General features: G+C 36.8%; 1 protein-coding gene across 2 annotated transcripts in view; it reads right to left on the reverse strand.

The window, feature by feature from the left end:
- Positions 1–604: 604 nt before the first annotated feature.
- The window catches only part of PRKD1 (protein kinase D1), a 67,737-nt gene continuing 52,863 nt past the window's right edge, over positions 605–15,478 (reverse strand). For both annotated transcript variants that reach the window (XM_010291643.1, XM_010291642.1), the window contains 4 exons: positions 15,255–15,353; positions 13,847–14,114; positions 3,438–3,523; positions 605–1,259 (listed from right to left, as the gene is read on the reverse strand). In XM_010291643.1, the coding sequence (XP_010289945.1) occupies positions 1,041–1,259; positions 3,438–3,523; positions 13,847–14,114; positions 15,255–15,353 (672 nt within the window). In that variant the 3' untranslated portion in view covers positions 605–1,040. The remainder of the gene's footprint in view (positions 1,260–3,437; positions 3,524–13,846; positions 14,115–15,254; positions 15,354–15,478) is intronic.

Raw genomic sequence — 15,478 nt, forward strand, 5'->3', positions numbered from 1 at the left:
AATAGAACTCGGTGGAAAAGCAGAAGCAGCACATTTCTTTAAAAAATAAATTCCCATTAGTTTCGCTAGAGCAAAATCAGTGTACTCAACTTCCCCAGTATGTTTCAAACCTGATTGAACTTATGATGTAAAATCATCGAAGTATGTTCTTACAAAGTGAGTTTTATAGGTACACAGGTTAGCTTGCAGCATTTTCCTACCTACCTCCACCTCAATGATTAACTAATCTTCTCCCACCTACTTCTGATCCATTTTAGGGATATTTTAAATAGAAAGATTAATCAAAGGAACCCATTTTAACAAGCCTTTTATTGAAAACATACACAAAGTCAACAAGTTATTTAGCTTCTGAATGTACAGATTAGAGAATATTCATATTAGAGAAGAATATTTTAAGAAAAAGGGAAATACAACCAACATGCTGCAGTATACATTACTAAGGCATTTAGGCTTAAGATCAAGTTATTGTGTGCGCGTGTGTTTATATACATACACAAACACACATACACGGGTTATCTGATTTGAAACTGTACAGTGCTATGCAATTCATTATTTTTTGCTTCTTCTATTTTTTCAACACTAAATAAAGCTTTTATCCAAATGGTAGAAGTTGTTCACAGAACAGCAGTTATAATCTACTCTTCAAGAGTTTGGTTACAATTACAATACTAACGATGCACCAAAAAACCCCCAGATCTTCATGGGAAAGTTCTCTCTTACCAAAATGAAGCTCGAGTAAGAAAAACACTAGTTTGCAAAGGCACCGTGGAGACAGGTTTTAATACATTAAATACAACATGAAGCATTCACAATAACAAGTTTAGTGTTTCTGGGAACTTTTGTAAATACAACACAGTTGGTCACACAAAAATGTTTCTGTTGATTTGTCTTGGCAACTCAGATACATCAACAGTGTAACAGCATAACAGCTTTGTTCCCATCTGACAGAAAATAATGGCAGTTCTGCAAGGCAAACGTTAAACCTGACCGTATGTATTTATTAATTCCACAGTGTTTTGACAGATTATAGGGGATGCAACTTAAAGGATGCTGACACGCTCACTGAGGGCTTTCATTTCTGTTTCTTCTAGCTTGGTGTTTTCATTATGGTTAGCACTGGGACTGATAAGGTGTGCTGGATACTGCAATCCATGTTCTCCCGAATACTGTTCCCATCGGGAGTCGTCACTTTCATGGGTGATGTAACGTTCCCCCATTTTACATTCAAGTTCTCTTAAATCTAACCAGGTTTGATAGTCCTGAAATAGAATAACAGTATTAGTTTTAAATTTCCTAAAATAAATGACATTCCTTTCTACTACAAATAATATGCAAAGTGGTATTAATTTGGCAATCTAAAGGTCCTGCATTCCTATTGCTCCAGAATGGAAAAATCTTATAATTAATAAATATGAAATCTGCCTATAGAGATATGCTTCATGTCTAGAGGATTGTTTAATACATTAATTTCATTAAACTCTGTCATAAATATAGTATGGAGATGTTACAGGTTGTTTTGCAGAATGTATGGATAGTCCACAGATTTCCATAGTATCTAAATGAGGTATGGGTGGTAAAATAATTCCTTACACTCGTCACAGGACAAATAAGGAAGAAGAAAGAGACACGTACATCCTAGTGATCTGTATCAGACAGTCAAGAGAGTTGCTCCATGTCACTATAATGGTGCAGGATATGAACACAGCTTGAGCTAGAAAAAAATCTGCTTTTCCAAACTTAGGCGGTGTGCTCAAAGAGACATATACATCTAAATATCAAGGTACTTCGGAAGTCCATGTCGACAGTCAACAGTAAGGCTGGAAACTGGTTTGGTTCTCATGCTGTTCCGATCATCATGCTCTGCAGCCTCTGATCTGCCTAAAGTATATCTCAACTTTAATAATTTCTTTGCATATTCTCACTCAAAGCATACACGAAACTGCAGTAATAAAGCCAATCCTAGCCCCATGCAGACTAATCTCTGCTCACGTATCTAGTTTTCTTTTTTCTCCTTCACCTTGTCTCAACACAAGACATAACCCTGGTCACCTAGCCAAAGCACCAGAAAGGCCCTGCACTGTAAATGCATGAAAGCCTTCATCCTTAGTATCTCCTGTCCTTTGGCCCACTTCTTACACAGACATCCTTTCAGAAGTCATCTCCGAGTCTCACTGCCCTGCACCAATGTTATCTTTCCTTAGCCCACAGGGTTGGGCTCTTTCTGGAAAGAGGACTCATGTCATCCACGGTGCTAGAGCTGCTGCTGTACTGCCTCCCCTTAGCTCACCTCCACTTGCTATTGCACAAGCAATAAGAGTGGATATGGAGAGGTGAAGGACTCTGTCCCATCATGAGACAGCCAGCATACTTGCTGCAGACCTTAGCCCAGATCACCTCTCTGGCCCCTAAAGGCTCAGACAAATGTTCTGCAATGGTTTCCAGGGAGCAGAGCAGTCTTGGAGAAAAAGACTGGAGAGTGACTGGAAATATGGAAGGAAGAAAGCAAGCCCAGGAGAAATGTCCCTGGGGGAAGATAGGTGCAGGGTGGGATGTTGCAGCCCTTTTCCTCCTCAGCAGGTCACCCTCAACTTTGAGAAACAGTTGCAACTATAAGGTACTGGAGTAGGAGCCAGTTTCCAGTTTGGATAAAGATTCCTTTGGGATTGTGGATTACACATCTCACCTGTGCCATGCCTGTGCCATGATTACTTTCCTAGATGCAAATGTGGATCCCTTGGGAGATCCCGTGGGCTGATGTCGCAGCCTGGCCTCAGCCAGTCCCTGTCCCCAGGGAGGGGCCCAATGCCCCGGCCGGGGGCTGCCCCTTGTGTGCCCTGCTCCCTGGCTGGGGGCGGTGGGACGGGCCCTGGCTGCTCACTGCACTAATTCCATGTTAGGTCTTTAACTTGCAGTGATTTGGCTGCTGCCAGGATAAAAATATTACCATATGACGAGCAGAAGACAGTGGCAGCTAGCATCTCAAAAATTCCTAACATTTCAGTTTTTATTTGAAGATTTCAATTGAAGGTGGCTAATGTATTTTCCTGGAAAGCATACAACTTCACTAGTCCTTCTGATGACTGAGAATTGAAAGCCTATTGACTAGTTGCAATAAGAAGTGAATCAGGCAATGAGATAATGTAAGTCAAATGACTATAAGTATTTTTTTAATATACACCATGTTCTCAGTGGACAAACAAGATAAAATACTTTGTAATGTATTTTGAAAACATGAGAGAGTTTAGTATTGGAATATAATACTTCAGAAATTAATTAGGATCTATAGGCAAATTGGTGAAGGAGTATGAGGTTCTCAGGATCTGTAAACATCTTCAAGTTTGTAGATTTGCTTAGATTCTACTGTGCTTAAAGATGAAAATTTGTTATACACTTAGAGCCTAAATACATAGGAAAAAACATGGAATTTGTAGCAATACCTGTAACCATGGGTGGCTTAACGTTTTGTCCACACTGTAGCGCTTTCTCATTTTCACTTGCAACAAATTATTTATCAGATCAATAGCTGAAAAGAAATAATATCGGAAAATGTCAGTTTAAATATATTTGTTTCAACTAGGACATGCAAACAGAGAGATAGACATGGTAGTTGTAAAAAGAGGACAGTTATCCCTTCTGGCTCCAGCTTTTTACAAACTGCAGTCAATGTTGACGTCCCTGAAGGTACCCGTGCAACCCTTCCTCATGGGATTATAATTGTTTTACTAAACAGTTGCCTGCTCGCTAGCATATTGTCTACCTCTGTGTGTTCATTCACAGGCACACAGCAAAGCCTGAAGGTAATTCTAACTCAGTTCCATCTCAAGTGAAAAAAAATTTATGTGAGGATTAGAGTATTCTTCAGGGACCACAATAAACATATATATATATATGTATTTCTAAATGTTTGGCATGTGTTCTGGGGGAAGGTTATTGTTATAGAATAATTGACCATCAATAAGGAATTATAGTATCACTGCAACTTTCCCCTTTCATCACCGCATCTGTTGGCTTGTCCAGCTTGTATGGTGGTTTACATCTTTATCTCCTTGTTTATATCATGGTGACAGGGAAAGATGGTCTTGAAAGTAACACAGAAACATGGCATCACCAAAGGGAATTGGGTTTGAAATGCATGAGATGGACATTGTTGCCAGCTGCGTATTGAAGGAGTCAAATAATCATCTAGTCTGTTTTAAGTGCAGGAGGCTGGACAGAATTCTTTAAACTGGCACATCTCTGAGGTTGTATTTTGTGCAGCGATATGGAAAACTTTTTCTTTTTTAACAGAGGCTTCCTCTCCCCAGGCTCAATTTGCCAACTAGAGCTTTCTGTGTCTTTCTGCCACGGGGCAGAGCACAATGTCCAGGAAATTGGGAATGTATATGGCAGCCTATCTGGATGTATGCAGCAAGTTTGACAGACAAAGCAGCCCTGACTTCCTGCTGCTGAATATTATCTTGGAAATCACAGCAATTGTGGGAATGACATAAAACAAATCTTGGAACTTCTGACAAAGAAGGCATTGCCAGAGGTTCTGAGCCATGCTTTTCCTGGAGCAGATGGTCCTAATTCTACTTTTTCTGCTGTGCACAAACAGATTTTTAGGTACTGTCTCTTTTAGTATAAAATATAGTACATGCTAAATTCTTGAACTCGTATTTATTTTGCTCCCTCTCAAAATGTCTGCAAAGTGGATGTGGCGCCAGTGGCTAAACACGGGCGCACAACGTGCTTAGCCAGTAGGACCACTACTGACAGGTGGTAGCACTCTGAAAACTCGTGTGTTTTCTAAAATTGTGGGGTTAATCTTTTTCCTCTTTATAGTAAGAGAAGTTCTCAAGTTCCAAGCTATAAGGAAGAGACAAGAAAGTCAGTCATATGCCACAGTTCAGTTATAGAGTGACTTCTGATATAACCTGGGAAAAAGTAGCAGCCATCATTTTTAGCTGATGCTTGGAAGAGGAGAACATAGTTCTTGCCAACTGCAGTAAACCTGGGTATCGGCAAACATCAGCATTTTCTGCTACACTGTCACCTTACCCTTAAATTCAGCAGAATTACCGTAAGATTTCAGTCTGTATTTTCATAAATAAGCCAGTGCTGAATGTGAATTTAATAGGATTCCCATTTGTTTATTATCTTCAGTGGTATTCAAGTGTATATGATCTTCAGAGATCATTTTTCATCATTTACCATGAAACTCAGTTTGGCAAATAGGTCAAGAACTTGATGAAAGACTTGATTGTCCTGGGAACTGATTTCAGTCAGCCAACTGTTGAGATAGAAGTGCATGTTTCCCAAGATGTCTCTGTAACTGCCAAGTACCTACTGAATATTCCTCCTGCCATGGAGTATTGAGAATGTCTCTATTACGCACCTTCTGTCCAACCCACTGGAAGCAGGTATGACTGTAAGCCTTACAAGTGATAAAATTATACATAGCTATTCAGCCTCCCTCAAGTTATGACAAGATGAAGACCCCTTTGCTCCTTTTTTCCCCTTCAGAACCATGACATACTACATGTAATAACATATCTCTTTGTATTCTTGGTAGAAATTGCCAATGGCTTGTTGAACAGACCAAAAGGCAGTGGTCAAGAAACAATCACAGGAGAAGGTACATAAAGAAGGACAGGAAAGGAAACAAAGATGAAAGTGAAAAGGCAGCTTCACAGGATGGTTAGGATTGTCAGTACTGAGCAATCATTTGTTCTTGAGAACAGTTTAAACAGATAGTCTGCTTGTTTCACCACTGGAATATTGCTGTCTCTGTCCTGTCACAAGTTTTGGTGTTTGTTTTTAGTTCCTTATCTAGGGTTCTTTTCACCAGGAAAGTTTTTAAGATCACTTGCCTCTTAGCAATAATAAGCACAAATGCAACGTGACTATTATGAAAACTTAGGGCCCAAACTACCTGATACAATTCCATTTGCTTAATACTCAAAGTTTTCAAATGTAGGTGAAGAAAGAGATCAAACGAGTTTCAAGAGCAAAAAGCATTTGCTATTTTTTACCAGGAAATCACTCAATCCAAGAAAAGCCACTTCTCAAGCGTAAGAGTTCTGAGTATCAGAAGTCAAGATGCAAGTGATACGTACTGGCAAAGCAACAAGAGGACAGTGCTGTGTAAAGGAAAGCACTAGCTAGGGAGTTCAATACAGACAGGCTGAGTGCTGGAACTGAAGGATTAAAGGATTTCTTCAGGTTTCTGGAATAGTCTGTTAATGAGAAAATTCTGAATTTAACTGGTGTTAAATACATTGTAGAGGTTCAGACACTGATTTCGGTGGGACTGATTTTCAGACACTAAGTTCTGTGGGACTATTTAAAGGAAATGATGAAAGATCCTGGTTATTGTCTCTGTTTCAGCTTACAAAAAACCATCCTGCCCTGACAGTGCTCTGACAGCCACTGTCTAACACAGTTTGGTCTGGCTACAGTTCACATAAGATGTACGAACAGTAAGATTCATGTTGACTCAATTTCCTAATTAAAAAAAAAAATCATATAATTAATAGTTTGATGATTATGTTTTGAGTTGCACTGCTTAAAAACAGTGGAGATGAAATTTTGGAAGGTATCAACATTTAGTTTAGACATACAGCTCAAGTGTGGTTCAGGGGACCAAACTGGAGTATCCACTGTTAGGAAATTAAATTTTCTGTCTAGGAAGACAAAGCAGTTTTGAGGAGAGGGTAGCAACTACACTGTATTTTACAGTGCACTTTAGGAATTTTCACTAGAGATTGATTTTTTTTTTTTTTTAAAATCAGGTTTTAAATACTTGTCAGACATTTTAGGAGCCTTATAAAGTTTGACAATATTGCTCTGTAAAATCAATAACTCAATAAATGCAAAGCTTTAAGAAAGACCACCTATGGTCTGCTCATCATCTATGGGGATCCAACAGGTTACCATCAAGGAAGCAAGCTGAATGAAAGTTCTAAGAGGATTATGGCACTGCTTTTTCTAACACTTCTATGGGCTCCTGTGTAATTCCTATGATTTAAGGATAGCATAAATACCCAACTGAGGGCTTATCAAGTTCCAGGAGCTGAAGACTTTGTTAAAGGAGATAAACTAGTCAACTACTCCAGTAGCATGACTACTGGTCATTTAGATAGGTGATCATTCAGCAGACTCTCCAATGGGAAGATTCAAATGCAACTTTAAAAAGCTGTATGTCCCCTTGATTTTAGGAAAGATTGCTCTTTAGTTGCATTTTACTGGAAAGACCCTCCAGAGTCACGAGGTTCATGTTTCTAAAATGCTTATGGCAGTTTTTTAGTACGGCAAATAATTAATTGTAGTAAAGACACAGTAACAACTTTTACTCTAAATATCAAATTAACACGTGATAATTACAGTTTTCATAGGAATGACTGCTTTAACTCAATTAGGATGTGACCCACACATCAACACAAAAGTTTATGAAATATCTGAAAATCCTATTATGAACCTACCATTTATTTAGTCCTACCATACAGACTGTAGTTTTTAATCTAAATTATAAAAAAGAAACCACCTTAAAAATATCAAGAAAAGCAGTCCGAAATCAACAATAAATGTATACTTGGTCCAGAAATTTTAAAGTACACTCATAATATTAGCTACTCTTTACAGTCATCACCTGTAAAAAAATTAAGCCGCTGCCACTAATGTAAAACTTAGGACTTCCTAGACCCTGGATTCTTCTGAATATAGCTCTGTTGATTAGTGGTATAATTTTTTTATACACAAACTCCTTCCCTATTGCTGGTCAATACAGCTTTGTTGGCAAATGCTGCAGTAACATGCAGTTATTTTGGCAAAAAATAATCTTCAGCTGGCAGAGCTTATTATTTTCAGGTACATGGATTCAAGAAATCCTTGGCAAGCTGCACCTCTACAAGAGAGGTTTTTCTAATACTAATCTACCCTAGCAAACGTGTAAGTAGAGCCAAGACTTTAGTTTAAACAGCTAGTTAAACATTTACTGAGGTAGAGAGCATCTTTGAACTATAACATGAATCTGACCTCCTTGAACTTAATGCTCATTCACGTGACTTTGTCATTAATGTGCGAAACAGAGTTTCTATTCACATAATGCTGAAACAAGTCTATATAAATACTGGCTTGAAGGCAGCTGTGGTATTTATTTCTGACTCAAAAGCAGTGTAACAGGCACACCATGATCAAATTTAATGCACGGAAGAAATTGTATTGTTTCTTCCCAAATTATTTAATAATACGAAGTAACGTGAAGCATCTAATCAACAGTGTGCACATCACATAGCTCATCAGGCTAGTTGTAATAGCTGTGCTGGTAGCTGATGAAAAAAAAAATTGTGAATACAATGATTTATGAAAATTCCACAACAGAATGAAGCACACCATGAATAACCCAAAGTTTGACATTGCACATTTTAGGACCACGCAGTTCAAAACAGCCACCACAGTGAAGACACACTAGGTAAAATACACTAACAGGCAAAGGGACAAAATCCTTCAGGGAGTTCTGTCTTTATATTTAGCAGAATTCATTTTTTGTAACCTGTAGCTAAGCCAAAATGAATCTTTTGAGATGATGCAGATTTAGTGAACTGGAAGGTCAAAGTTGGAAACAAACAGTAATAGTGTTGAAAATAGTTTGACAGATGTGAAATTTAAAGCTATAAAATAGGTAATAATTCTGCAAGTAGATTCCTCTGTATGATTATCTAGCAAAATTCCACAATGAAGTCTGAATTAAGGTCAATTATCATACAGCAATTCATTAAATTTGGAAATGTAAGCTGGCTTGACAACCATTGAAGACAAAACAGAAACAGCAGATTGGGCAATGAAATGCTGAATAGCAGTGACAAAATCTGGTTTTCTACAAGATAACCAGAGTTCATCAAAGAAACTACCTCTCTATAGTAATGTCTTACAATTCTATTTAGACATACAAAAACAAACTCAGTTTTTGGGCAGTATTCTTTCAAAAGAGAGAAGATATTGGAAAAAGGTGGGAAAACGCAGCTGCTTAGTGATGGTGGAAATCAGAATCCCCTACGGAGGAATCAGAAACCTTAAAATGTAAAGCAGTCGGGGTTGGTGAAGTTAGAGAAGGGATTTTGTGCATGAGGGCTAAGCTTTGGGAAATGATGCTCACAGAAGTGTTTGAATGGATTATTAGTTGAAAAAATACATTTCTGAGAGCTATAAAAATGGAAAGGTCTTAGTTTTTTTAAGTTTAATGTGGGAAAAGGACAGAAAAAGCATTACACAAAAATGCTAGAATTTCTCAGCAAAGTTGATGACATTAATCCAGATGTTATAACATCAGATAGACACATTACAGAGAGAAAAGAGTCATAGTCAATGACTAGACCACATTCCTGAGCAGCAGAGAAGACAGAGCTGTTGATAGCGACTAAAAGACATCAGACACAAAAATATTATCCTCAAATGGATTCTGCCCGCTTTCTTGGCTTGTGACTGTAGATTTTTATTTAAAAAATTTCTAGAAATTGCTAGAGAAAAAGTACTTCTCAAGAAAATAAACTAACACAGACCACACTTTTACATTCATGGCACACTTTTCCTCCAAAATACAATTTCTTCCCATATGTTTTTGCTCTGAACCTGATAGACTTTAAGTGTATTATTTATATAATCATGCAGTTTAAGCTGTTATGGGTCATGTGTTTTTACAAAAAAACCCCTGCGCCTCAGCAGTGCAGTTTAGAATTTTAGAAGCCAACTGGATTTTACCTTAAGATGAATAATTTAATAAAGAACAGAGAATGGGAACATTTAGGCTATTTTACCACTGTTGTCGCTTTTCCAGACACAATGTTTAGGTATGACCTATCTAATTTTTTTTTCCTTTTAAAGTTTTGCTACCTTCCGCATTCCAGCTCCCACATCAACATGCTGTTGCTTGGCAGTATCAAGAAAAGCATCCACTGAGCACTAAAACCAAAGTGGTGATAAACATAGCATCATTCACTCTAATTTGTGCACTATCCATTAAATGCAAAGAAATATGTGATTTTGCTAAAAAGTAAAATACTGATCTTTTAATCCCTCTCTGATTACAATGAAAATGGAAGTAAACATGGCAATAACTAAGTTTAGCTATTCTTAATAGCTAATAAATTACTGTGAGTAATGGTCTGAAAAGAGCACTGAAATAACTACAGTTGCAAGAAGTTTTACATCCAATTTGTCTGTCTGAGCCACAGTAATAGTCATAAGCAAGAAACAAAAGGTTTGAGAGCTGTTCTGCTTTCCTCAGTGTCAATTTTTGCAATAGGCATGCAAAAATTCCTAACGCTGCTGTCATTAGCCATCCTGCAACAAATTACATGCCCTTTCATAAAATTGCTGTTTCACAGACACTTAGCAATACACTTGGTTGATGATCACTTCCCTTAATCTAAACTGAAAATTGCATAACAAGGTAAAAAAACCACAAACATTTACCATTCCACTAAAAATGGATACTCAACATTTCAAACAAGTTACTGCAGTTTAAGATGTAAGTAGCTCAGGTGTATCAGCTGCATATGTTTGTGACCCTAACCCTTTACAGTTATAAAGTAAAACCCCTACCTATAGTTTAGGGTATCTGTCTTATCTGCCATCACTTCCTTTAGGTATCAAGCAGGATTGTTGATATAGACAGCAATAGGTTTGAAAAAAACTTTTTTTTTTTTTTTAGCTCAACTTGATATACAATGCCTTCTACTAATTCTCACTGTTCTACAACAGTGTTTCTAGGATTATCATATTATGAACATTCATAGCAACCGGTACTGACATATTTCAGCAGTAAAAAAAGAAAAAAGCCATGCATATTGCATTTTATGTGGTCAGAGAACCTAAGCATTTTTGTTGGCATGCATAAATCAGAGTTAATATTAATTCTCTTAGATGATTGCCTAGCTCTTCTAAGTTCACTGAATTTTTAAATTCACTCTATATGCTATTACTGAGGCATATAACATAGTCTCTGGATGAAGGTACCACTTGTAAAATCTAGCTGTAATCTACAATTCATAGAGTCCATTATAAAGAGTGTTTGGACCCAGCAGTGTCTTCTGGACATATGAGAAGAATGCGGAACGTAATGGAGAAAGAAAGAAGAATATTTACATTGCTTTTACTTATGGTAACATTCTGACATATGGCTCCTATTTTTCAAATTCACACAACAAAACACTTCAAAAAGATCTTTCTTACCTCCATTAGAGATAACACTTACTTTACATTTCTTTCATCTGTGGCAATAATACTTGTCTAATTAATTTTGGCTTTAATTATTTAATGCTATAACAGTGCAGCAAAATTTTGGGTGAAGGCTTCTGTGAAAACTGTAGTTGTTTATTATGTGTTAAAGTTCTCATATATTTGCAAAAATTTTTAAATGTCAATAAATAAATTGTACTAACTGCTGCATCTTCAACATCTTTTCTTTCTTACAAACAAAAATGTAACTTAAATAATTTTGTTTTAATTTTAAAACAAAGAATAGTGCTTCTTACAAGTAAATATCTATGTAGATCCTCCAAGATAAGCAGCAATTTCAAATCATACCAGCTTGAAAGAGATAGGTTGATCAATCTTTATTTATAAAGATCTTGCTGTATTCTGCTACAGAATTATATTCCACACTGCTACATAATCCCCTTACAAGCCTGAGTGGAAGAACTAGTTGATGATAATTAATGTCCTCTTGGGAGAATTATTGCTATGATACAAATTCCAGGACATAGTTAAACAAGAGATCTATTGTGCCTTTAAAATCAATCTATTATGGATCTTTTCGTATGAAAATTAAAACATTAAAATAATCATAGTCATGTATGTTTAAATTTCTGTTGGAAGATCTTCAATGATTAATAATAATTGGCAAAAAGAATAATGGAAAAGATATGACAGACAAATACCCCATTCATTAGCTTAACCTGTTTGGGAAGCTGGAAGAGCCTATGACAAGCTAAAAAAAGATTTTCAAGTGCACGAACGTAACCCGTTAGGATTGAAACCAATCGTTTGTCTGAATTTTGTAAATATATAGCACTTAGTGCAGAGAAATTTATTAGTCCTAGTGAGTGTATTTTAGCTTGAAATGAGCTTCATGTTACCATAGTTCACATTTAATTACACAAACCTTTTCAAATCATCGTTATTTGCAATGTTGAGTAAGCAACTTCATAAAATTTTTAAATAATCATTTGTGTTTCTCCCTCAAATGCTTCAACAATTTATGGCATCAATCATCATGGCACTGCTCAGAATTGTAATCCCGATTAGACGTGTCAGGACACATCTTAACCATGCTATGTGGTCATAGATAACACAAATGGGATGGGGCCAGCAAGGCCCAGGCACCTGCTCTCTTGTGACCTGCACAGGAGTGTGGACCACAGCAGCTGACATGACAAAACCGTTCTTTTATTTCCCCTAGCTAATCTGGAGTTTGAGTTCAATTTTGAGCTCTAAAAGTCATCATTATCAAGTAATACTTGAAGAGAGATCTAGACTCCAACTCCCTGTGTAAAAGATAATGGATCTGGTCAGGCTTTTTTCAGGTTTTTGTTTAGCACAATAGAGTGGCTCATTAGCTAGGAATTCAAAATATGTAATAAAATCACAATGTATAAGCAGATTTTAACTTAGTAATTTGTTAAAATGTGTTCTTTCCCACCCTTTCTGTAGGCTTGCAGCCTGGTAAGCCCTTAACTCTTAATGAAGGCTGTGATTCTATGAAAGGAGAGATAACACTCCAGTAGGTGAGTTTTCTGTAGGTGCTCTACTGAATCTTCACCTCTGAGTGTAGAAATTGATCTTCTGTCTACCACAGTAGAAACTTGTGGAGACAATTTTCTTGCAGCCTCTTCTGTGTTGATCGCTGTTTTCTTATCTCTAGCGCCAGATAAAGCATTGCTGCCAACAGATTCTGTCAGCTTACATATCAGGAGTGTGTGGAGGTTCAGGAGGACTTCAGTTTGTAATTGTGCAGATTTATAGTTGCCTTTTTTTTGGGTTTTTTTTTTTTTTTTTTCCTCCCCAACAGATCTCATCAAACTTCATCTGCCACCGAAATAAAACAACAGACAATGCTCTCCAAGCATTTTTCAGCCAAGAATCTTACACGGCTATTATATATTATAGTAAGCAGTAGGCACATTTCTCAAAGCTACCATTAACAAGTACGGTTAAACTAATCACTTGCAACCCAGAAAAACTGTACTGTAAGTAATGGAAATTGTAAATGCTAATATTTTAATTCCATTTGGTAGATATCACAATTCAGAAAAACCGAGAAGAATCTGATGTTTATGTTCCCTTTGCTTTAAGACTTATGAAGCAATCTTGCAAAAAGTTAAGGACAAAAAGACAATGATTTAAAAAAAAAATCCTAAAGAAAATGAAACTGCCTGAAAACGTTTGTTATGAAAAAACAAATGTTAGCTAAACCGGAATGGTTATTTTTGTTAAATGCCCTACTAGTTGTGTTCAGAGACATCTTTAATAGAATTAATTTACCTTCTTTAAAGAACAACACCAGTTCCAGCAGCTGAGGTTCCCCACAAGATTCTATAGCAACCCAACCTATAGGTGCCTCCTTCAACACCTCCTAGAGAGATCCCACACTAGAGGATTATGCCATATGCAGTCTAACCATCCTCTGCAGGAAATGTCTAAAGCTGCTGAGAGCACAAAACAGAGACTTTACATTATGGTACCTTGAAATTTAATTTTTTTGTTTGTTTGTTTGTTTACCAGTATGTACAGGGGAAAAAAAAATAAAAGCAAAATACAACTACTCTTTTTTAGCATTTATATAAAACCAGCCACAAACAGGTATTACCTTCATGAGAAATTTCTTTCCATGGATTAGGTGGATACATGAAAGCGGCGTTCTGGATTTGGTCATGTATATCTTCATCTTCATTGAATGGAAAGGTACCACTGAGGCTTACATAAATGATAACACCCACAGACCACATATCCAGAGATCTGTTATAGCCTTTGTTCCTCAGCACTTCTGGGGCAAGATAGGCTGGCGTTCCTACAACTGACCGCCTAAAGGATTTCTCTCCGATGATTCGGGCAAAGCCGAAATCACAAAGTTTTACCTGTTTAAAGAAAAGTGCTATAGTAAGCCAGACATTGGTTTTGTTATCAAATACAAACTTGAGGAACTTTTATCGTGGTTTACTTCCAAGATGTATCTCCTACTGTTTCTTCAAGGAAACTCTTCCTTGAGAGGAATACCCTTATTCCACTGAGACGTTAGACAAGATTACCAGTCCGTTGTATCTCCTCTATTCGTTCACTCCATGAATAAACCACAGTAAAAGCAGTAACACAGGACAGCTTAGAATTAAAAAAATACAGTTTTGGATGGGCCTAACAGTTTAGGCTCTTGGTGAAAAGTAATACAAAGTAATACTCATTCATTCATAGCATAAAAAAAAGGCAAAGAGAAAAATTGTTCTTCCTATGGCTTTTTCCCAAATCAAACAAGTTGACAAAATTCAGTTCTTGAACTTCTACTTTCATTTTATTGTGGACCTAGTTACACCCTGCCTCTCTGCAAACTTCCTTGTCTGATTTCTTCAGAGCGACAGATTAAGCTGCTTAAAAATTCTCACTTAACACCTCAGTACAGATCCTTCCTTTCCAATTATTGATATTGGTATTATCTACAAATTATCCATAGTGCTCCTTTTGAATATGAGCAGTTGTAGGAGATTATAGATGAACGCTGCAGATCAAAGGTAACAGGAGCTGATATTTAATGAGAAATACAACGAGCCAGAAAATATATATAAATACTCTGCAATGTACCTGGCATTTAAATTCATGAAATTAAAGAAGCAGCTCTTGTTCTTCATGAGCTCTACCACAACTTTCAGAAAAATAATTGTCTTTCCAGTGACTTCTTGCAAATTGTCACTTATCTGGACCAAAACAACCAGATATGTAATTTCTGCTGTGATGATGAGCAAATTAGAAGCGGTCACACAAGTAGTTAGGTCACACTTTAAAATCTAGTTGAATATCATGGTCAAATGACAAAAGGCAAGGATTTTCAAACATGTCTTCTCTGGAAAGTTTAACTGATCATTTTTTTCATATCTAAAAATTCTGTGTAGTTCCTGGAGGAGCTAGAGAGAGGTCACTAGTCATTTTTTTGTTTGATAATAAAATAATCATTGCTAACACTTCCTAATTGGAACAATTTATCTTAAGAAAGGGCATTTTCTACTTGCCTGTGGGAAAGGATCAGCTGATGCCAACAACACATTTTCTGGTTTGAGGTCACAATGAACAATATTTTTGAAATGAAGATGCCTTAAAGCAACAAGGATCTGTGAAGAAACAAACCAGAAAGAAATTCAGTTTTAAATGTTTAACTTTTATTTTTTACATTGTTTGGACAGTATCAGTGATCAGAGAATCAAGGACTGGTGTAGAGAGAAACTATCCAGCAGGA

This window comes from Phaethon lepturus, unplaced genomic scaffold, assembly GCF_000687285.1.
Source record: "Phaethon lepturus isolate BGI_N335 unplaced genomic scaffold, ASM68728v1 scaffold777, whole genome shotgun sequence".
NCBI classification, from domain to species: Eukaryota; Metazoa; Chordata; class Aves; order Phaethontiformes; family Phaethontidae; genus Phaethon; species Phaethon lepturus.